Source organism: Paramormyrops kingsleyae, chromosome 4, assembly GCF_048594095.1.
Source record: "Paramormyrops kingsleyae isolate MSU_618 chromosome 4, PKINGS_0.4, whole genome shotgun sequence".
NCBI classification, from domain to species: Eukaryota; Metazoa; Chordata; class Actinopteri; order Osteoglossiformes; family Mormyridae; genus Paramormyrops; species Paramormyrops kingsleyae.
The window spans coordinates 30,343,381-30,367,150 of NC_132800.1; the positions used below are offsets into that span (position 1 = coordinate 30,343,381).

At 43.7% G+C, this 23,770-nt stretch overlaps 1 protein-coding gene across 3 annotated transcripts in view; it reads right to left on the reverse strand.

Annotated features, from left to right (window-relative positions):
- The window catches only part of LOC111845184 (protein NLRC3-like), a 47,583-nt gene that overhangs the window by 8,615 nt on the left and 15,198 nt on the right, over window positions 1-23,770 (reverse strand). The window contains exons 1-6 of one of the 3 annotated variants that reach the window (XM_072711102.1): window positions 10,194-10,352; window positions 7,788-7,889; window positions 7,149-7,262; window positions 4,195-4,258; window positions 3,787-4,015; window positions 450-2,169 (exon numbers count right to left, since the gene is read on the reverse strand). The exons of 1 other annotated variant lie outside the window; for it this stretch is intronic. In XM_072711102.1, the coding sequence (XP_072567203.1) occupies window positions 450-2,169; window positions 3,787-4,015; window positions 4,195-4,258; window positions 7,149-7,262; window positions 7,788-7,889; window positions 10,194-10,318 (2,354 nt within the window). In that variant the 5' untranslated portion in view covers window positions 10,319-10,352. Of the gene's footprint in view, window positions 1-449; window positions 2,170-3,786; window positions 4,016-4,194; window positions 4,259-7,148; window positions 7,263-7,787; window positions 7,890-10,193; window positions 10,353-21,065; window positions 22,553-23,770 lie in introns of those variants that run through there. One more of the 3 variants, XM_072711103.1, reaches the window with a different exon arrangement.

Sequence of the window (23,770 nt, forward strand, 5' to 3'; positions counted from 1 at the left end):
ATGTACTGTGACTATAAAGATATTCTGTTCTATTCTATTCTCAGCCAGGAGCAACTGAGGCCAGCAGAGGGCGACAGCGAGCGGCCAGAGACAGCAGCCATACAGAAGCTCCCAGCTCTGGGCTCCATCACATGAACACACCTGCTGACAATAACACTCACATACCACTTATACACCCTGTGGATAAAGAGCCCTCACTGTTTCTATAGCAGGTTAGGATGCTGTGCCTGTGATCAGAAGGCAGACTGAATGGGAACAGAATTGTCACTTTTTTGTTTGTAACTACATCACTACCTTCAGTCATTATAAAGTCTGTGGTCCAGATTAGCTGCTGCTATAGAAACAGCTGTAGTCGAGATTATCAAAATAATAATATTCATCGGACATTTCAAACAACATTCATATATTACTGCCAGACCAGACATGATTTCCATCCCCACGTCACTTACAGAGCCGTCCTGGAGTTCTTGACCACAGGCAGCAGCCTCCACTGCTCTTTATCTGATCTGATGAATTTCTTCAGATCAAACACATCCAGCTCCTCATCTGACATCAGCATCACAAAGGCCAGAGCTGAGTACTGTGCAGGTGAGAGGTCTTCTGCTGAAAGACGTCCTGAATTCAGGTATCTTTGTACTTCCTCTACTAGAGAATTGTTACCCAGCTCAGTCAGACAGTGGAATAGGTTGATGGTCTTTTCTGGAGATAAATTTTCCTGTATTTTCTCCCTGATGTATTTGGCTGTTTTCCTAAGGTTATGTGAGCTGGTTCTTGTATCTCCCAGTAGCCTTTGTAACAGAGTCCTACTGGAGTCTGTTGAGAGGCCCAGGAGGAAGCGGAGGTAGAGGTCCAAGTGTCCATTCTTGCTCTTTAATGCCTGATCCACTGCAGTCTTCAGCAGGTCAGTTGATGAGTTTGTCAGAAACACATATAAAGCAGCGAGATACTCCTGGATGCTCAGATGCACAAAGCAGTACACCTTCTCCTGATACAACCCATACTCCTCTTTAAAGACTTCTGTGCACACTCCAGAGTGAACTGAAGCTTCAGTGACATCAATGTCATTCTCTGTCAGATCTTGCTCATAAAATATGAGATTCCCTTTCTCAAGGTTGTCAAAAGCCAGTTTACCAAGTTTCAAAAGGAATTCCTTGCTGTATTCATTAAGCTTGGTTTCATAGTTTTTCATATACTTGTCTTTTTTTAAACTTGTCTGAAAGATCAGGAAGTGTGTGTACATTTCAGTCAGAGTCCTTGGAATTTCTCCCCTGTCAGTCTCACTAAAAAGCCTCTTAATGGCAGTGGCTGAAATCCAGCAGAACACAGGTATGTGGCACATGATGAAGAGGCTCCTTGATGATTTCACATGTGTGATAATCCTGCTGGCCAGACTCTGATCACTGAATCTCCTCCTGAAATACTCCTCCTTCTGGGCATCACTGAACCCTCGTATCTCTGTCACCTGGTGGACACACTTAGGAGGTATCTGATTGGTTGCTGCCGGCCGGGAGGTTATCCAGAGGAGAGCAGATGGGAGCAGATTCCCCTTAATGAGGTTAGTCAACAGCACATCCAGTGATGTTTTCTTTGTTACATCAAACCAGCTCTCATTGTTCTGAAAATCTAGAGGAAGTCGACACTCATCCAGACCATCAAAGATGAACAAGACTTTGCACCTAAACAGCTCAGTGTATTCAAGTGATTTCAGTTCTGGGACAAAGCGGTGAAGCAGTTCAATCAGACTGTATTCATCCTTAATCAAATTCAGGTCCCGGAAAGGAAGAGCAAATATGAAGTGAACGTCCTGGTTTGCTTTTCCTTCTGCCCAGTCGAGAATAAATTTCTGCACAGAGACTGTTTTCCCGATACCTGCCACCCCTTTAGTGAGTACAGTTCTGATAGGTGTCTCACGCCCACATAAGGGGTTAAATATATCATTGCACTTGACTGTAGTATCTTCTGTTCGCCTTTTCTTGGATGCTGTTTCAATCTGTCTCACTTCATGTTCATCATTGACTCCTCCAGTCCCACCTTCAGTTATGTAGAGTTCTGTGTAAATCTCACTGAGAAGTGTTGGCTGTCCTTCCTTAGCTTTCCCTTCAAATACACACTCACATTTCTGCTTCAGGTTACTTTTGATTCCATGCTGATATTGCAGCATGAGCTGTCCTGAAAAGAAATGAGAGGAAAATGCATTAATTCTCACCGTGATCCTGCCCAGTATGAGAGGAAGAATATTTTCCAAAAACACACTTTTTTACACATACAAATCCAGATATGTCACTGTGACAAATGTGAAATGTAAAGTTTTATCATAAAAATTTTCCTGCAACACCACATACAGTATTGTGCATAAATCTTAGGCAGAAAGAGAAAATGTTTAAAGTGATGCTGTCAACATTAACACATTAATGCTTGCGATTAATCAGGAAACCTTAATGCTTTATTTTGTTTTTAATGTAAATTAATCATGTACGCTGATCCAGGGTCAGAGGTCTCGTATTGTGGATCTCGGCAGACCGAGCAGCGGCAGCGAAAGACGAGGAGGCTCTTCTGAAGGGGGGAACAATGTCCTGTTATTAAGGCCTTAGAAAGACTCACACAGGTACTGAACAAGCACCAAAGCACCATGAGACGGAAACACAGGGAGGTCAGATGGCGGACAGTAAGGCAGACAAACTGTGGGTAATTTATATAATGACTAAAGACACGTGAGGATCGGGCGGAATTCAGGCAAGACACAGGCAAGGACACACAGGACAATGGGGAACAGCAGAGGGATTTACAATAACAAACACAACAGGGCTATGTACATGGCCGGCGAGCAGGCTGGGATATGCAAATAGGCCCCCGCTATACGGAAGCCCTCCCACCGGCGCTACAGTGTTAACATTGGGGGAGGGCAGGTATATCGGGACCAGAGGTGTGACGTCACGTTGCATTATAGGGTTAGTATGGTGGGTTAGTGTGGCGTCTCTCTGCTTACGGGTCTGTGAGAGCGTCTGCCAGCAGGGGGCGTGTTTCCTAACTATGTAAGTCAGCAACTGTGCTTTTGGGAAATGCAGCCCAGAGCGGGAGACTGAACCATTTTACCGGAGGGTAGGGGGGTCTGGGTGAAAACTGTCAGATAAAAACTTACATTATGTGATTAGTTATATTTGTCGTATGTGTTTTATTTTTTGTAAACCAAGAATTCTAATTATAATTCATAAATCATCAAAACCAAGATGTTATATTAAAAAACGCGTGATTCCTCTGACCAGTTTGTATCTGCATTGATTTGTTCCAAGATCACACATGTATCTGTTTCATCTTCCAAAAAATACTAGCAAATAGCTGACCGCCATTTTAAATGTGTGATTAATCATAATTAATCACAGCCTATTATTGTGATTAACTGGATTATTTTTAATCGATTGACACCACGAGTTTAAAGCCATTTATCTGTGAAGTAAGTTGCTCTGGAAAAAACCCTAAATCATTGCTTCAGCTCCCAAACCTCCTCTGGGCACCACAGCCAGTCCATGTGATCCTTACATTTCACCGCCAGCTCACATCATTCACTAATTAAATTAGCTAAAAATGTCAATGAGATATTGATTAGCCACATGAGGTGTGTTAGTGGTCAAGTCAAAAAATACATGGATGTATGATTTCTGCAAATACTGGGGTGACTTTAGTTAAGTTTTTGGATTGGCTCACACACCAACATGAAGATCCTTCTCTCTGGCTGCCTAAGACTTTAGCACAGTACTGTACATGTACAGAATGTTATGAGGCTCTTACCTTTCTCCAGTAAGTCAGCGAGATCATTTTGCTTCATGGTCCTCAGCATGTACAGTGAGATCTTCAGAGCTACCTCTCTAACACAGGTCTTCTGCATCTGACCATCACTGTCCAGGTCATTGTCCTCCTCCAGCTGAGGCTCAGAGCATTCTGGGTAATTCTGATCTAGGTACCTCACAAACTTCTTCAGCTCATCTTTTAGGAACTTTACGGCTTTTTCCTCTAGTGGCTAAAATAAACAGTCACAGTTAATTATTGCTACTTGCACAAAACCTTTCAGTTTTCAGTTATGAATCATAGTTTTAAATATATTTCCTTTAACAGGATGAATTTCTTATTATATAGCTGTATAAAATATAAGCTAATTCACATAACAGCTAAGAAAACATTTCAGCAATAAATACAGACCTTCAATATGGATGATAAACCCGATTTATCATGTAGATCTGAACTGCATTCTTCCATTTGGTCTCTGTGAATAAGGCAGAAAAGTTAATCTAATTCAATCCAATTCAAATTTATTTATGTAGAGCATTTTCACAATATTATATTGTCCCAAAGCGCTTTACATCGTCCCTGGCAAATGCCCCCAGAGAGCCAGACAGAGGTGACAGTGGGTTTGTTTGAGGACGGGGGGGGCAGCATGTGGCTCAGCAGAGTAAGCCTCTGGGCCTGTGATCAGAAGGTCGCCGGTTTACAACCAGCCTCGGCAGAGTAAGCCTCCGGGCCCGTGATCAGAAGGTCGCCGGTTTACAACCAGCCTCGGCAGAGTAAGCCTCCGGGCCCGTGATCAGAAGGTCGCCGGTTTACAACCAGCCTCGGCAGAGTAAGCCTCCGGGCCCGTGATCAGAAGGTCGCCGGTTTACAACCAGCCTCGGCAGAGTAAGCCTCCGGGCCCGTGATCAGAAGGTCGCCGGTTTACAACCAGCCTCGGCAGAGTAAGCCTCCGGGCCCGTGATCAGAAGGTCGCCGGTTTACGCCCAGCCTCGGCAGAGTAAGCCTCCGGGCCCGTGATCAGAAGGTCGCCGGTTTACGCCCAGCCTCGGCAGAGTAAGCCTCCGGGCCCGTGATCAGAAGGTCGCCGGTTTACGGCCAGCCTCGGCAGAGTAAGCCTCCGGGCCCGTGATCAGAAGGTCGCCGGTTTACGCCCAGCCTCGGCAGAGTAAGCCTCCGGGCCCGTGATCAGAAGGTCGCCGGTTTACGCCCAGCCTCGGCAGAGTAAGCCTCCGGGCCCGTGATCAGAAGGTCGCCGGTTTACGCCCAGCCTCGGCAGAGTAAGCCTCCGGGCCCGTGATCAGAAGGTCGCCGGTTTACGCCCAGCCTCGGCAGAGTAAGCCTCCGGGCCCGTGATCAGAAGGTCGCCGGTTTACGCCCAGCCTCGGCAGAGTAAGCCTCCGGGCCCGTGATCAGAAGGTCGCCGGTTTACGCCCAGCCTCGGCAGAGTAAGCCTCCGGGCCCGTGATCAGAAGGTCGCCGGTTTACGCCCAGCCTCGGCAGAGTAAGCCTCCGGGCCCGTGATCAGAAGGTCGCCGGTTTACGCCCAGCCTCGGCAGAGTAAGCCTCCGGGCCCGTGATCAGAAGGTCGCCGGTTTACGCCCAGCCTCGGCAGAGTAAGCCTCCGGGCCCGTGATCAGAAGGTCGCCGGTTTACGCCCAGCCTCGGCAGAGTAAGCCTCTGGGCCCGTGATCAGAAGGTCGCCGTTTTTCGCCCAGCCTCGGCAGAGTAAGCCTCTGGGCCCGTGATCAGAAGGTCGCCGGTTTACGCCCAGCCTCGGCAGAGTAAGCCTCTGGGCCCGTGATCAGAAGGTCGCCGGTTTACGCCCAGCCTCTGCAGAGTAAGCCTCTGGGCCTGTGATCAGAAGGTCGCCGGTTTATGGCCAGCCTCGGCAGAGTAAGCCTCTGGGCCTGTGATCAGAAGGTCGCCGGTTTATGCCCAGCCTCGGCAGAGTAAGCCTCTGGGCCTGTGATCAGAAGGTCGCCGGTTTATGCCCAGCCTCGGCAGAGTAAGCCTCTGGGCCTGTGATCAGAAGGTCGCCGGTTTATGCCCAGCCTCGGCAGAGTAAGCCTCTGGGCCTGTGATCAGAAGGTCGCCGGTTTATGCCCAGCCTCGGCAGAGTAAGCCTCTGGGCCTGTGATCAGAAGGTCGCCGGTTTATGCCCAGCCTCGGCAGAGTAAGCCTCTGGGCCTGTGATCAGAAGGTCGCCGGTTTATGCCCAGCCTCGGCAGAGTAAGCCTCTGGGCCTGTGATCAGAAGGTCGCCGGTTTATGCCCAGCCTCGGCAGAGTAAGCCTCTGGGCCTGTGATCAGAAGGTCGCCGGTTTATGCCCAGCCTCGGCAGAGTAAGCCTCTGGGCCTGTGATCAGAAGGTCGCCGGTTTATTCCCAGCCTCGGCAGACTAAACCTCTGGGCCTGTGATCAGAAGGTTGCCGGTTTACGCCCAGCCTCAGCAGAGTAAGCCTCTGGGCCTGTGATCAGAAGGTTGCCGGTTGACGCCCAGTCTCAGCAGAGTAAGCCTCTGGGCCTGTGATCAGAAGGTCGCCGGTTCATGCCCAGCCTCAGCAGAGTAAGCCTCTGGGCCTGTGATCAGAAGATCGCCGGTTTATGCCCAGCCTCGGCAGAGTAAGCCTCTGGGCCTGTGATCAGAAGGTCGCCGGTTTATGGCCAGCCTCGGCAGAGTAAGCCTCTGGGCCTGTGATCAGAAAGTCGCCGGTTTATGGCCAGCCTCGGCAGAGTAAGCCTCTGGGCCTGTGATCAGAAGGTCGCCGGTTTACGCCCAGCCTCGGCAGAGTAAGCCTCTGGGCCTGTGATCAGAAGGTCGCCGGTTTATTCCCAGGCTCAGCAGAACAGTCACATGTCTTTGGGCCCTTGAGTAAAGCCCTTAACTCCCAGCTGGACAGGAAGCAGCATCAGGCTCATGCTGGCAGAGACACAGACATCATGCCTGGTGTCACTTTGCACCAGATGGTGAACAAGAGCCTTTATCTTAACTGGAACTGGACACATTATTTGTTAAACTAAGGTTTACTTTACTCATAAAAATGACAAAGTGACAAAGTGAGTGCAAAAATACTGCCTCAATTAATCAGTAAATCCTATAGGATGGTACTGTTAACGCAGGTAGACTTTAGCTTAATTTATTTAAAACAATTTATACTTTATACAATAAATTCTAATGGCAACTTTTTTTGGTCGAACAGTGTAGAACACAGACAGAATACAGACTTCTCAAAGACAACTGCATTTGACAAAGTTAAAATTTATGCATTCATTATAAAGTTTCTTTCGTCACAGCTTTTATCTGTCTCTGTGCCATTTGACTGAGAGTGAGTGTTTTAAACAGTGTTTGTTTAAATGCACATTTACCTTTGATCTGTAGGAAAAGGTCCCTCTCTGAAGTTGAGTGGAGCTCCCATTGACCTGTCACTCTTCATGGAAACACAGCTGGGTACAGGGGAGTCTGCTCTCTCCATCAGGACACTGTGGGCAGTGAGAGGAAACAAACCATCATGGTATAAATATAATTCATACAATGGGGACGACATCACACTGCTGTTTAGCTTCTGCTCTGCCTTCATGTACTTTGATATGCTGGGAAGCTCTTGATGTAAACAGGGTAGTTTACAGTTAACTTCAATGTGAAATAAATTGTCTTACCTAAAATTTACATTATTGTAGGAAAGGTTTAGTATCATTGTTAAAAGCTACATCATTAGACGGGTCTTTGGTAGTGTTTTTCCTGTTTATATAATTGTTTGCTTGTTTATTTTTTGTTATGTGGCCATTTTGTATAGGAGGGATGATCTGTTGGTTGCCTCTAGTATGAAATAACTGGCTGTGGAAGAAAAAGGCGCAGAAAGAAGATGTCGAGGTCTTTTTATTAAGCTACACATATTACAGTGCTGCCCACTCAGCCAGCCCTAGCTAGGAGCCCAGTTTACTTTATGTTATGGCCTGACTATAGACCCAGAGACACATGCATGCTAGTGGCTGTAACACTGTTACCTCTCAGTGCTCTTACTCTTACACTCCACAGGGGGGCGCATTTCAGAAGCAGCTTCCTCCATTTTTGTGCCGATCCAGACCAGATGATTCCTGCTGGGGCCTCTGTGAACATGAAGGGTAAATAGATACATACATAAACAATATCTAGTACTCAGCACTTTTACATTGAATCAGCGCACTGGGTCTCCATTCTGTTACTCTGACACATTTCATGTCCGGGCTGCAGACTGACTTTCTTCACTAGTAGCACTGGGGCTCCTTACTGAAAATTTTAGAAGCATCAACACAAAATTTAGGCTCATCACTTAGATAAGTGATTCCTAAACTTTCTCTGCAGGGCCCCCTTTTCTAGACAGGAACATTATTACTTTAAAAAACTACACAGGTTCAGATTCAAACTTTATTTGAAATACAAATCAATTAAAAAATAAAAGTCCAGCATAAGTTTGAAATTATGCAAATACAGATTTAACATTCCTGTTAATATTCATTGTCGTACACAAATTAAAGTTTGTTTTACGATTACCGCATTTTGTTTTTAATGATAACCGCAGGTTTCAGCCTATACTATATAGCACAGAACAACACTAAATCATACCCATTAATTGATAGTCTCCCTGCACTTCATGTAGAAAATTTTAAACTGGATATGTATTGCAGATATCCACAATGACATTCTCCCTATCCACAATTGCCATTTCAGATATCCACAATGTCATTCTTCCTAGGAGAATTTACGTCATTTTTGCCATTCATGTCTATTGGGCTTTCCATTTCAGATATCCACAATTCAATTTCGGATATCCAGAATTAACATTCTGGATATCCGAAATTGAATTCTTGATAGGGAAAATGACGCTTCCCAGTATGTTTCCCTGTCGTCGTCATTTCAGATATCTAGAATGGCTGTGCCACGTACATCCGGTAAAAATATATAAAAATATAAGCCAGCTAAGTTATTGATGCCATCCATACTGTTTCTATGACAGTTCTCTATAAATTCCTTATTACAAATAAATTAATAACTACATAGCCTACGTTTTAAGAGAAAGCTAATAACTTGCACGATAAAATATAAAACGTTCTTTGTTTCGCCTCACGTTGCTGAATATACAGTTTTTGCTGTTAATGCGGCAGAACAGAAAGTGATCAGCATGATACGTTTAGCTCATCGGCACTGTTCAGCACAAATACAGACTCCAGTGCAATTATAACAGTATTAGCCGGGTTTACTATAGTTTTGCTCCAGTTTCATTTTTGATTTGGTCACCCAGAGGGTCTGCTGACAGACAGACAGACAGCTAGCGCACGTGGCGTGTTGAGGGGCTGTCAGCTGTTCGCAGTCAGTGCATGAGACGGTCATTCATTCACAAAATGCATAATTTTGACCAGCACGTGTAAGTGGAGCTCATCGCTCACGGACTCCTGTCCAAAATGGCCACGGAAGTTGAACATTCGTAAATAGAAGAGCGTCTGTACACTGAAACAACTTAAATTGAAAATGATTTTTGACACTGTACTCCTGCCTCAGATTCCGCATTCACACACACCCCCCGTACAGAGCTAGCAGCTGCTGTTCCACTAAAAACCGGCTGCATGTTACTGTTCTGCGCATGCAGGTCATTGCAAGACTGTGGCCAGTTCACACTGGAATCTGATACTGGCTGCATTTTAGAAAATAATGTGAACAGGCAAAAAAATAGGATCTGAGCAGAAAATCTGAATTGAGCACCTGGGCTTGCTGTGTTAATGTTGCCTTCGTTGAGAAAATTTTATTTATATTTTTATCTCAAGTTCTTTATACTCAAAACATCTTTTTTGAGGTAGCCAGGTAACTCGTTTTTGTAAATTTAAATTTTAAGTAATTTTTTAAAGTGTATAAGTAAAAGTTTGGAGGCTTTTTCTCTCTTGTGTTAGGGAAATTCAAAACATATGATGTAAAGTTAATTTTAAAATTTTAATTTAGAGTTTAATTACTCATAAAATAAGAAAATGAATGGATACGTTTCCATTTTATACTCTGCGCTGAGGCTGGTCAGACAGGTCCAGCAAGGAACAGGAAGTAAGTCTGTGTAACACGTACATCAAGGAAAATGAGCCCGGAGTTTATTACTATTATCACATTGGTCTATTTAGTAACCAATGTAACAAAGTACTGTGTAAGTGAGAATTCCTGTACAGAACAGCTTACAGAGGAACACTGAGACGCGCAAAGATAGTTATGACTAATAGTATCATTCTTATGTGGCTAATGAAAGAGATTTAAAATAATTAATTCACAAGAGTTTTTTAAACATTATTTTTACTTTGGTCTTCAGCATGTCACACTTCTAGTCCCAGAATTAAAAATCATAAAGTACTACTAAAGTAATTAATAACATTTTGTTAAAATATTCTCCGTCTTACCTTGAGTCAGAACCGTATGGGAAGGCAGACAAGAGAAGGTGATACTGGCTCTGGAGACAGGAATTCCTGGTTATAAAGATGTAGCAACTTGCTTTTTTGTAGTTATGGGGCGTGACAGAGCACATGACAGCGTGAAAGGAGGGTGGAACAGTGCAGTGGATGGACAGAGGGACGGATAGATAGATACTGTAGATAGATAGATAGATAGATAGATAGATAGATAGATAGATAGACAGACAGATAGACAGACAGACAGACAGACAGACACCCACCCATCAGAGAAATTCTTCTCTGCATTACAGGGGCACCCCAGAGAGCCACAGTTCTTCCACTAGATGGGCAATTCATAATGCCCCCATTATCCATTGTTAGGTCACCTTATAGGGCATAACATTACATTTTCTTCACTAGGTGGGCTCTCATAAACACACTTCATATTTTCTTGCTCTATAGGGCACATGAAGGGGGCATTACGAAGCAAATCAAAATATGGACAGCAAAAGAAGCAGTACTGTGACTAGTAAGAAGGCATGTGATGCAGGACTGGAAAACTGAAAATGAAAGCTGTATGAGGCAGAGAAATGCCAAACGTTAAGGAGAGGTTACTGACAACAAAGTGCAGATGCAGACAAGCCGGTATAACAAGTCTGTCAGTCTCAGGTGTGCAGGAATTCGAACACAGAGCGTGAACAGACTGGACCTGACGGAATGGAGGCTTAACTGATAACAGTAAATTACTACTTACTATACTGCACTGCTATTACACTTCAGGACATCCGTGTAAATTCAAAGCAGCTGAATGCTGTAATTTGTCAGCATCTCATTTAATTATCAAGTTGACTGTGATATCAATGACTTTCCTGGGTTTGACATTAAACTTCATCCAAACCTATAAGCATTCCTCCCACTTGCAGGTAATAATCTGGGGGTTGGTGGTAGGATTGACCCTCTAGCCACCATAAAAGCTCCACACACCTCTGAGGACACCTTTCTGCTCTCTGCAGGAGCAGCTCTGCTGCAGCCGCCCATAAGAAGGTCGCATACATCATGAAGGGGATGGAGGAAAGTGCTTTGGAGCCTCATCCTGGAAGAGATGAAACCACAGGAGAGCCAATGGGGTTCAGGCCTGTTGGGGAGTGAAAGTGGTGCTGAGGCGTCACCCTCTGTATGGCAGCACTCGGGTCCTGATCTGAGGCGTCACCCTCTGTATGGCTCATGGCATGATGACCTTCCTCCTTCTCGTAAACTCTGCATGTTTGTGGCGGCACTTTCTGAGGTATGCAGACCAGGGAGTAGCCAGATCTCTGTAGGTGGATACACCTATTATTGGTCTGGTCGCCCTGATGGCTGACACACTCCGGGAGTAGCTGTTGTTGTGGTGGATCAGCTCCTCTCGATGGTGTCTGACGTCACTCCTTTCAACGGAGATATTACAAGGTTTAGACTAAGGCACTCTTTGGGTCTTTTCTGTTGTCTCAGCTCCTACCGCGGTGAGTGACGTCTTGATGAGGGAGACTCCGCGGGATTTGCTTCTCTCCACAATCCGGCCTCAACGCGACTGAAATTGAATAAAAGAATAATGCCAACATTAGCCTATATACTCTGTCTACGTTATGCATTTAAGATTCGATTAATATTTAGTTATAATTTGAAAAACCTTTACTCACCAAGATTAGGCTACATGTTTTTGTGGAGGAAAATTATTGACTCCACTGTAGATGGCTTCAGTGTGGTCCTGCGCTCACTAATGGTGCGTCCAGCACCACTGAACCACCATTTCACTGCTGCTGCTACTGGCTAATTCTGCAAGTTTTGGGTAGGATGGTTTGTTTATCTTCCACCAGCCAAGAACATCCATTTCATTTTCCATGACAGCCGTTTCAATGTAGCAAGTGACCTCGTCATCTTCCCAGTCAGCTTGCTGTATATTTTCCCACTCCGCAAAAATCCGCTCTTTTTGCCGGAGGAGTGGGTTCGACTCCGGAGAGCTCTGGGTCTCGACTCTACACATCTGGTGACCCTGTGGCCACGGCGTGCAGAAGAGTGCGGGCATGAGTGCGGGCATGAGTGCGGGCATGAGTGCGGGCATGAGTGCGGGCATGAGTGCGGGCATGAGTGCGGGCATGAGCACATACGGCATTCCTGTCTGAGTGTGACGACATTCTCAGCTGGTTACATTTTGGCCAGAGGAATGTTGCGATCCTGTGGAGGTCCTGTGTTATCACTTTACGCGTGAGCCAGTCTTCCTGCCGTTTACACACGACAGCTTGCTGAGGGGAGTCCAGGGCATCGAGCTGACTGGCGTTTCAGTTTCTCACACCAGAGACACACGATTAAGGGTTGGATACTTGGCTTCAGAAAGTCTATCAAGAAGCAACAGTGTGTCCGGTGCTATTATATAATGCACACACTCTCCCCTCGTTCCTCCAGCTTTTCATGGAGCTCATGATAAATGGCTTGTATAGAAGTCAGTGTGAGGTACACCGTACTGAACCGAGTGTCTCCCATTTGCAGCAAAGCTGTTGCCAGTTGCACAGCCGACCCCGACTGTTTACCGTACCTCACTAACGATTTAGCAGCAGAAATGCTGTCTCCTATGTCCGGAGCACCGTCGGCTTTGGATAACTCTGCAAGGTGGAGTCCATGGCGCAGTACCGTATTAATGACATGGTCAATGCAGTCCAGCCTCTGCTATGGCCGCAGAGCTAATTTAATGTTTGCCCCCTCATCGGTCACCCAGACAATTCTGCTGAGAGAGGAGGCCTCAAGGCCAAACTTTGTCATCAGTAGCTTCAGTATCTCCCGTCCGATATTTTCTCCTGTCTTTGTCTCTTCCAATGGGAACATTGTAGTTGTCAGGGTTTTATTCACCAGTTCTGTATCCTCACTTGTGAAATAACATGCGATTGTCAAATGGCTAACTTTCCCATAATCCTCTGTCCACATGTCTGTGGTCATTGTGACTGTTCATCCTTCAGCAAAGTCTTACGTTTCTGTATTAAAGCTGCCCTCTTTTCTTCTGCCATTATTCTCTCTTCGCAATTGTCACATGGCGGGGAATAATAGAGTTTACGGGAACCCTCCCAAACGCAGCCCCGACATTAAATAGTTCTTGAATTTAGTGATTAACTGTCATTGTCGACACACCACAGCACATAGTGCACAACAACAAAATGTGTCCTCTGCATTTAACCCATATGTGACATCGTGACATGGCAGGGGGCAGCTAATTCAGCGCCCAGGGAGCAGTGCTTGGGGGTGGTACCTTACTCAGGGTACCTCAGTGGTGCCTTGCTGGTCAACCTGCAATCTTTCAATTACAAGTGCGCGTCCCTAACCATTAAGCCACCACTGCCCACTTGTGCCAGCCCTTCAAACCCCCCGCCATTTACGATATTAAAAGGTCTAATGTCTTTTCAGCAAAAGCCGTTTGTTTCACCTTTTTGGGTTTTGATGCCGTAACAAAGATTTGATTGTAGGTTGATCCTGGACACTGGCAGGTGTTGAACAGCTTCGATCAACATGACGTATCAGTGACGAATTCCCCGTCGTGTTGCTGTCGTACTTTAACAGAATGTTAAACATAGCCCACTGGCTCATTATTCTCATCATGCACACGGCCAAAACTTTCACACCTCAGACTATGCTTTCGCTGCCGGTGCAACCAAAACGTAATCGCCAGAGGCTAGCCTCTGGTTCACCTCCTCAGCATCCATTTTCACATCTTTCTCGCGCTGATCGAAACGCATCACCTGACTGTTCATTTACCGCACAAGCCGGAGCGCAAGCCCGTGTAAAGTGATAGAAATTAAGTCCGAACCCAACCGAACCCCTCAGGTCCTGTCAGGTTCCGTCGGGTTCTGGCAAAGATCTTCAGCTCTACTGTCGCTGTCCTCACCATGCGGCTCACAGAGCCTCCCAGTCTGTAGTCTCCAAACAGTCCTGCAGGGCGGCTCTGGTCTCCTCTGTCCCTAATTGTCTCTCACTGTCCTGACCGTGGCCGGCTGCCTCCTCACTAGTGGTAGACATGTGGGTAGTAAATAAACCAGGTTGTGATCGGATCTGCCCAGGAGGGGGAAAGGCTGTACAGCTATATGCCTCTTTAACATTCACATACAGTCCAGTGTCTTGTTTTCCCTGGCTGGACGGTGCACAAACCGTGTGAATCTAATCTAATGTTTAGCTAATACATGACTGGGAAGCTTCTCTAGATCAGCTGTAGTAAAAATACCAAAATTAGGGCAGGAAGGAGAGAGAGTCTTGCCCGCTAGACAGGGTTTGTCCGCCTCTCAAATGACAAACACAAATTGGAGGAAATTGATTGTTGCTGAAACGAACGAAGCACCAGCCTGTTTAGTGTGTCTCTGTAAGGGTTTTACTCTACCGCTGGGGGGTCTAAGTATCTCATAGGCGTAGTGCGCCCCCATGTGGTCTAGTTGGGGTTCCAGCTTGTCTGTCCGGCGTCTGAATAGTGAGCTTTGAAATCAAAGTATCTCTGCTTGTGACGCTTTATCACAGAGCCACCTGACTTACATACGACACTTCAGGACAACTAACCCGACACACACATGAAATCGGTATAGGACCCCCATTCGTCTTTTTCTTGTTTTTCGCCCATCCCCTTTTCTCCCATTGGTGGCAATGTGTTATTGGCCCCATAGGAATACACTGGTCATCAGAAGCCAACATATCGCGCTCAGTCATGATCCACCCAACAGCCACCACACTTTAATAGCTCAGACCAACTCACCCAACACTAGGGTGACCGGATTTAAACTTGTGAAAAAGAGGACACTTAGGGGGGGGCATGTGGCACCATGGCCGTGTAAATGCATACAAGTGTGTCCACAGACTAGTCAAGGCTACTAAGCTATAGTATGGTAATTAACTTTAATGGCCTTTAACACGACTAAAATGCAGAAACATAAATACCAGTACCACCATAAGCAAGAGTGGTCAATAGGGTTAGGATTTGTAACTTTTCACTGAATCTTGCACTAAACAATAACTTGACATATTTCCTTTTATGGCCAAAGGTTAAAATAAAGTGTAAAAGTTGCAAAAAAACAACAGCAACAAAACTGTCATTTCCTTGGCATTCAGTCCTGTGCTTCAATGCCCTTCAGTCCATTCGATTTATGCCTTAGGGTTATAAAAAGTGAGTGAAAGTGAGCAGGGGGAGGGCGAAGTAGCTAGTTTGAGATCGTACCAGGAAAACGCAACGCAAATCTAAGAATGTTTGAGGCTGAAGTCGAATGAAATCTTTTTACAATTTTAGAATTATGCCCAGACGCATTTTTTAGGTCTTAAAAAATGTCCGGCTAAAAGAGGATGTCTGGTCACCCTACATTATCGTTACTGTTTAGCAGTCAAGTATTTTGCATGTTTCGTTTACAATTCGGTATTACTACTTTTAAAAGCAACAGGGGATGAATTAATCTCAGTTCAAATTATTTACTTTTACAATCCATACGATATTTACGTAGGCTTATTTACTATAGAAAACTTCTTCCCATCTCAATATTATATGATCAGTCATTTTTATTTTGTAAATGGACTTTGTATATCGACTGAAGTGACAAAAAGCTTCGTTTTTCCTTCCTTTAACCTTCACTTTGGTTTTGCCACCTGGGGAGTGCGGGTACCATTTGTCTAACTCTCAGCCTTTAGTCCCTTAGAAACGGATCCACGAGTTTCTGTTCATTGCTTAATTTATTGCAAAAAAACATATTACAAAACGGAAATGCAAATCTTCCAAACGTCCTTAATCTAACAACAGCGTCGCTGGTGCCTTTTAATTTCAGACGCTTCCCTGAGACAGCGAACAGACCGGGCCGAGGGCTGAGACCGATGACGGTATCTAACTGCCCGCTTCCTTTTTTTTTTTTTTTTTTTTTTTTTTTTTTTTTTAAGATTTTTTTTTTTTTTTTTTTTTTTTTTTTTTTATTGAAGATTTGCTCAGAAATACAAATGCAACAAAACATACAATAAGGCAAAGATCCAGGGGTTCAAGGGTAGCCAAACAGTATACAGCAATAAATAATCACATAACTAACAAACTTTCCTCACAACATAAATAATCAAATACAAATTATAGAAAAACATCAAAACGTGAGCATACATTTAAGGTTTTAATTGCCTTTTTGTTATAGGAGGTAGACAAAGATTTAATATAGATTTTAATATCTTCTTGAAAATAAGAAAAGTTCGGGGTAACTTTCATAACTTTACATTTGTGGATAAAAAATTTCGCAAGCAAAATAATTAAATTGCAGAGAAAGTAAATATCCCCATATTTCTTCTCAAAAGTGAAAATCCCAAACAGAACATCCTTAAAGAAAAGCTCAAAGTCATTGTGTATAAAATTTACAATGAACTGGCAAATTTCTTGCCAAAGTTTTCTTGCATAAACACAATGCCAGAAAAGATGCAAGACAGTCTCTGGTTGCGAGTCACAAAAAGTACAGTTCACATCTATGCTTAAATTGAATTTTGACATAATAAAGGTTTTAACAGGATAGTACTGATGAATAAGCTTAAAGGAGATCTCTTTAACCTTATTCACCAATAAATATCTGTTAGGAAGCGTCCAAACCTTTTCCCACGAAATATTTTCCACTGATCTGTTCCATTTTGAAATAGCTGAAGGAATGGACACCAAATCATTAAGAAAAAGACAGCGAATATTTCTGTTATTTTTCAAAGTAGATTTAAAACATATCCCACCTACGTATGTGTCAACTGGGTCTGGGAGAGGCATTTCAGAACTTATCAAAGCACTGTTATAGCCCTTAAATAACATAGTTACACCATTCGGAATAGCACCAAACACAGTGGCAAACTGTTTTGGAGTAACAGGAAAATTATAGTGAGAAAGAAATTCTTGATAAGTAAATAAGTAACCATTCCGATGAAATAACTGACTAACCCGATTGAGACCATTCTTAAACCAGTTCTCAAAAAATAGGGATTTATGTTTATAACATATATTCTTATTATTCCAAATGAAGTAACTGGTTGGAGAAAAATTGTGTTTGAAAATCATAGACCATGCTAAGAGTGCTTGTTTGTGGAAATTAGAAAGAGCAATAGGGATCTTCTCAATACTGTAATTACATAACAATAGAAAATTCAAGCCTCCCAATTGTGAAAAGACATATTCTGGTATAATATTCCACATACTGGATGGTTTTTTCAAGTAGTTCCTCAACCAGTTAATCTTAAAGGTATTGTTTAATGTTGCAAAATCAACAAAATTAAGACCGCCATTAATGTAGCTGTTGGATAAAACAGATTTCTTAACGTAATGAGTCTTATTTTTCCATACAAAGTTATATAATTGTTGATCAATCTTTTTACATATTGCTTTATCGGGTTCTAAAGAGATGGCTGCGTATGTTAGACGTGAAATGCCTTCTGCCTTTGAAAGGAGAATCCTTCCTTTTAGAGATAAATCTCTCTGAAGCCACTGCCCGCTTCCTCCCCGCTTCCTCCCCGCTATGTGTGACGTCATCTCCATTTCAGGGCAGCACCCTCACCGCCTGTAGAGGGTGCACTCGTACAAAATACAAAAGGATTACCTATCGTAAGGTTACAAATATAAACTTACATATGGCTCCATCTTCTTTTTGAGACGTCAGCAGCCACGCCACCTGCAGGTCAGACCAGGTAATGCATCTGAAGCAGCTTTGGGCCTGGCCAGTACTTGGATGGGAGACCAACTAGGAAAGCTGGGCTACTGCTGGAAGAGGTGTTGGTGTGGCCAACAGGTTAGTCCACCCTGTGGTCAGTGTGGATCCCAGTGCCCCAGTGCAGTGACGAGGACACACACATACACACACAGAGCGCCCAGTTAGAGCACACGCACACACACACACTCAAACACACAAAGCATCTAAATTTGGGCATATACTGTACACAGACACACACAGACACACAGCACCCAATTAGAGGGCACTCTATATGGGCATGTGTGTGTGCTCTCTAACCAGGCACTCTGTGTGTGTCTGTGTACATGCCTTAATTTGTATGCTTTGTGTGTTTGAGTGTGTGTGTGTGTGTGTGCGGTCCAACTGGGTGCTGTGTATGTGTGTTTTTTCACTTTAACCGGGTACTCTATATGGGTATGTGTGTGTGTGTGTGTGTGTGTGTGTGTATGTGCATGCGCGCTCTAACTGGGCACTGTCTGTGTGTGCATGGGTGTGTTTGGTAGGGCTGTGAATCTTTGGGTAGACAGCGAATCGATTCGATTCACGATTCAGAGGTTTTTGATTCGATTCAAAAACGATTTTTGCAAATCAGAACGATTCAATTCGATTCGATTAACAATGAAATTTGATTCGATTCGATTATTAACGATTCTATTCTGTAAATTTTAGTATACATCTGTATCTGAGCAAATAAAATCATTTTTTGGGAAATTCATTACCATTCAATAGATTTAATAACTTGATTCAGGACTTCAGTTCAATAGCTTAACTTCTTAGGACTCAAAATACATTAAGGCAAGTAAACCCAGAAAAATAATACTACTTCTACATATTCAATGCACCATGAGTGCTTTTATTGTAAACATTGCACACATTTCCTGAACATTTAGGAAATACAGCAAAGTGTGTACATACAGCAAAGAAAGTGTGTAAATACAGCAAAGAAAGTGTGTAAATACAGCAAAGTGCAGAAATGCAACAGGCCAAGTCCAACGGGCAGTAACACCACACAGAGTGCGATTAAAACATGGTGCATTTGCCAGTTCATGGAAATCAGATGTGCGGTAATAGTCACATAAGACTCTGTCGAACACGACGTCCAAGAATCAGTCGTGAGGGCAACACGGACAGATTGAGAAAGCTTGAGCTGTAGCTCCTCTTTCGTAGACCGATACAATTCCGGGATGCATTTTTCACTGAAAAACTGACGGCTGGGTATTTTGTATCTTGATTCTAAAGTGTTTATCATTTCTCGGAAACCAGTGTTTTCCACCACGCTATATGGGCGCATATCCTTGCAAATAAATCTTGCAATAGATGCAGTTATTGCTTTAGCACGATGGGTGTTATCGGGAAGACTCTGAAGTTGACCAAATAGGTTAGGAGTAGCACTTCTCACGTCTGACCCTGAAATACTAGCTGCTTTAGGTGCAGGTGTGTCTATATTAAAGGCATGACGTCTGCGGAGATGGTTGCTAAGGGTTCGTTGTATTTCCAAAGTATTTTAACTCAGATTTACAATGTCTGCAAACTGCAACGGACTTGTCAATCTTTCCATTTACTTTGTGAAAACCGAAGTAATCCCAAACCTTTGATCTCATGTTGGCTGGTGCCTTGCAAATTTCTTCTTCTTCGTTGCCCTCCATTGTGCACTGCTGCGTTTATTCAGATGACAACAAACAGGCGCGAATTAAAGATTAGCGACGTAATCCACTGCGCCACTGCAGTGAGGGCGCACTTTACGTCGCAGACGCAACTAATTTAAGATTTATATTTATTTTTTTTAATTATCCATCGTATATTCGTTATATAATCGCGATTCATTCGATTTTAAAATATTAAATCGATTATTGACTGAAACAAACGATTCACGATTCAAAAATCCATGTTTCAAGATCGATGCATATGCATCGGCAGGATTTGTAATCGATGCATCGAGAAAATGAATGAATCGTTACACCCCTAGTGTTTGGTATAACTGGGCACTGCATGTTTGTGTTCTCTAACCGGGCGCTGTGTGTGTGTTTCTGTGCAGATTAACTCTTGATTAGGTGTATATTACATTGTGGGGACCATTCCTTAGGTCCCCACAAAGATCTGTAAATGCAAACAAAAGAGTAAAAAATGCCAAAAGTCTCGTATTTTGTTTGGTTACCTATGGGTGAGGTTAGGGCTGAGTAGGGGTTAAAGTACACAAGCACACACATACAAAGCGCTCAGTTAACAGCCACACACACAGCGCCCAGTTACAACACACACACACTCACACGCACACACTCACAGCGACTTGTTAGAGCTTTTGCGCCCACACACACATACTGTACACACACACACACCACCCAGTCCCAGCATACACACAAACAGCGCCCAGTTACAGCACACACACATGCGCACACACACAATGAGTGCCCAGATACAGCAAAAACACACACTCACAGTGCAGCTGGATAGAGAACAAACAAAAACAAACAGCACCCAGATAGAGTGCATACACACAAACAGACACACAGTGCCTGGTTAGAGAACACACACACACAGCAACCAGTTAGAGCACACACACACATACACACACATACTCATATACAGCGGCCGGTTAAAGTACACACACATGCACACAGCACCGTTAGAGAATGCGTGCACATACACACACACACACCCATATTCAGCGCCCAGTTAAGGTCGTTATGCTGATTAGATTTTTCCGCATAGTAATGAAAGATATAATTACAAACTTGTGTGTGTGATCTATCCAGGTGCTGTTTGTCTGTGTATGAATGAATGAATATATATATGTATATATCAATTGTGTGTGCATATACATGTATGTATACACACACACACACAAACCACATATATATAGTACCTAAATAGTACTCTTAATTATTTATTACTTTAAATAGTTATTTCATAAAACAAATTTAATTACTTAAAATAAATTAATAATTATTTTATTTACTTTAACCAGGGCAGTAACAAAATATAATTTTAAGTTTTTTGTTTCTCTTATGTCTCCAGCTAAATGATTATTATATACATTGATTTAGTGTCATTGTGTTAGTTATGTTCAGCTGCAGCAGTAAAGTGAATTTAACTTAATCCACCAGACTGTGGTTTCATTATGTTACTCAGTTATGCTTTGGGTGACGCTGAAGCAGGACATTAATAGGACAGAACAGAGTCTTTATTGTCATTGTACAGGGAGGAAATACAGTAAATAGGCATAAATATATAAAATGTACATATACAGGGGAGGGGGAAAGCCCCCCCACTCATCAGGATTACATTTAGTTACATTTTAGTCAGAGAGAATAAATTATTTCTGTCAAACATACATTTCATAGTAAAAAGTAGGGGTGTTCGGTTCCGGTTTTTTTGGAGTCGACTCCGACTCCCGACTCCTAATTTTGGAGTCGATGGAATCGACTTTTACTTTGAATTAAAATAGGGTCAGGATTCAGAAGGTGCGTCTCAATATGCTTCCTCGTTTCCTCACTTCTCGCTCGTATGTCCTACGACCCTCTAACCGATCGAGCTCCGCTCTCATGTAGGACATCTAAATTCTTTAATTCCACCGGGAGGAGGGCGAGGAACGAGGAGGCTTCCTGAGGAGTCAAGAGCGAGGATACAAATGTTTCCTATACTAAAATGTTTAATCAACTAAACCTTATAAATCCCCCTCCTTTTCACATCGCAGCTTCTTCAAATCATATTGGTTCGTAAAACCTACTGCAGGGTTTTGTGCCAATCACAACCAATTGACTGTATTGAACCACATCATGATTGATTGAGCCGCAAAACAGACCCAACAGAAAAAAACTATCTATACATTATTGTTCTTTGTTTTCCTGGCATTACTTATTTTTTCCTCTCATTTCTTTATCTTTTTGTTTTAATTTCTGTATCTTTACATTCATTATAATCTTTTCGTTATAATGAACTGCTGCTGTGTTGAACTTGAAAAAAACACTCGACACTGGGAGTCGATTCCTGACCTGGAGTCGATTCCGACACTAGGGCTAGTGAGAGTCGAGGAATCGACTCTTTTGGAGTCGACTCCCCATCTCTAGTAAAAAGGATTATAAAGGTTAAAAAGCAGAGATTTTACCTTTTTGCCAGGAGAACCAGCAACACGTCACAGTGACACTGAGGAGTTTCTATAAACCCAAAACCCTGGATAGAGGAGCTCAGTGAATGAGGTGAATCTGTACAGGAGGGTCAGTCCATCAGAGGAGACTCTGTAGAAGGACAGAGCACCAGCCCCCCAGTCCAGATACACTCCTACTCTGCGGGAGCCTGAGGGCTTTATGGGTATGAGAGTCTGTTTATCATTGTGACAGACAGAGTATCTGTCAGGATCACAGCTCAGACCCCATGACTTGTCATTGTTTCCAAGCAGACAGTCACTCCATCCTTTCCTCCTGATCCCTTTATAAGTCACTCCTATCCGGGCATCATATCCATCCCACTCAGCCTCCCAGTAACAGCGGCCAGTCAGACTCTCTCTGCATAGAACTTGGGGGCAGTAGTCAAATCTCTCTGGATGATCAGGATATGGCTGCTCCTCTGCCCCCCATGTCACCTTCCTGTTCCCCCCTGACAGAGACAGGTGTCTGTTTGCTGTGTTGGGGTCCAGCGTCAGCTGGCAGGAGTCTGTAGGCAGGAGGGAGAATTATTAATACCATCAGGCAGCCTGTACTTTATGTTTCTGTACAATATAAAAACAGCACAGCTTCCCCGAACGAAGCGGGAACTGAAGTTTATGAAATAGCTCAGGAAATGTCGGACGGCGCGCGACGCGGCGGGAAGAGCCGCTAAAATGCTGCGCGAGCTAAACTGACAGCTTAATTACGGGTAAATAAAATTACACAGCAGCGACATTCATCAGACATATTCACCACAAGCATATTTACCACAAGACGGCACCTGAGATCAATACTAAAAGTCAGTGTCTTTACTTTAAAATATAACCTTCCTTCGAACAGCACGCCTCTTCACGGCAGCGCTGCCCGCAGACTGAGCAGAGAGTCCGGCATCAGCGCCGGTTTAGAAGAGAGAGAGATAATGAACATGAACTGATTACATCTGGCTGCAGACTCTGCCAGGAGCGTCTCTACTGTGGGCTGGAAACTCCACTCCTGACCCGGACACGACGCTACTAAAGAGAACTCAGCAGGCTGGATTATTAAAGCTAGTTCCCGATGTTGCACTGACGTCATCTCCACGCTATTGTGGAGGTCATGTGATTCCGCGCCCCCTAGTGGTGGTATATCCTACGTTATACAGAGTGATACGATATAGTCCTGGTGGAGATCATAATAATAATGATGATAATAATAATAATAATATCCTATGTTGTTATTATACATTATTATGATTTATTACAGCAATAATAATACGTTCATATGCTATAATTATATATAAAATATTGCAATAATGTTGAACATTATACAGACACACATACAGTATACATGTACATATATCCATTCATCCATCCATCCCTCCATTATCTCCCGCTTAATCCGAGGTCGGGTCGCGGGGGCAGCAGTCTCAGCAGGGAAACCCAGACTTCCCTCTCCCCGGCCACTTCATTCAGCTCCTCTTATACAAATTCTTATAATAATTCTATAATAATTATTAACAATAATAATAATATCTCTATCATATACTCCGGCTCTATTTCTGAAGTTTACATAACATCATGTCCGACCCAGGAGTGGAGATCATGTGATTTCTGGTCCCACAGTGGAGATCCTCCTAGCGGAGATGCCCAGTGTTCTGCAGCCAGACCATTCTCCCGGTTTGGGGGAGACTACGGGTGCCATCTTAGGACAATACTAACAAATCTCAAAAACATAAAAGTAAACTCAC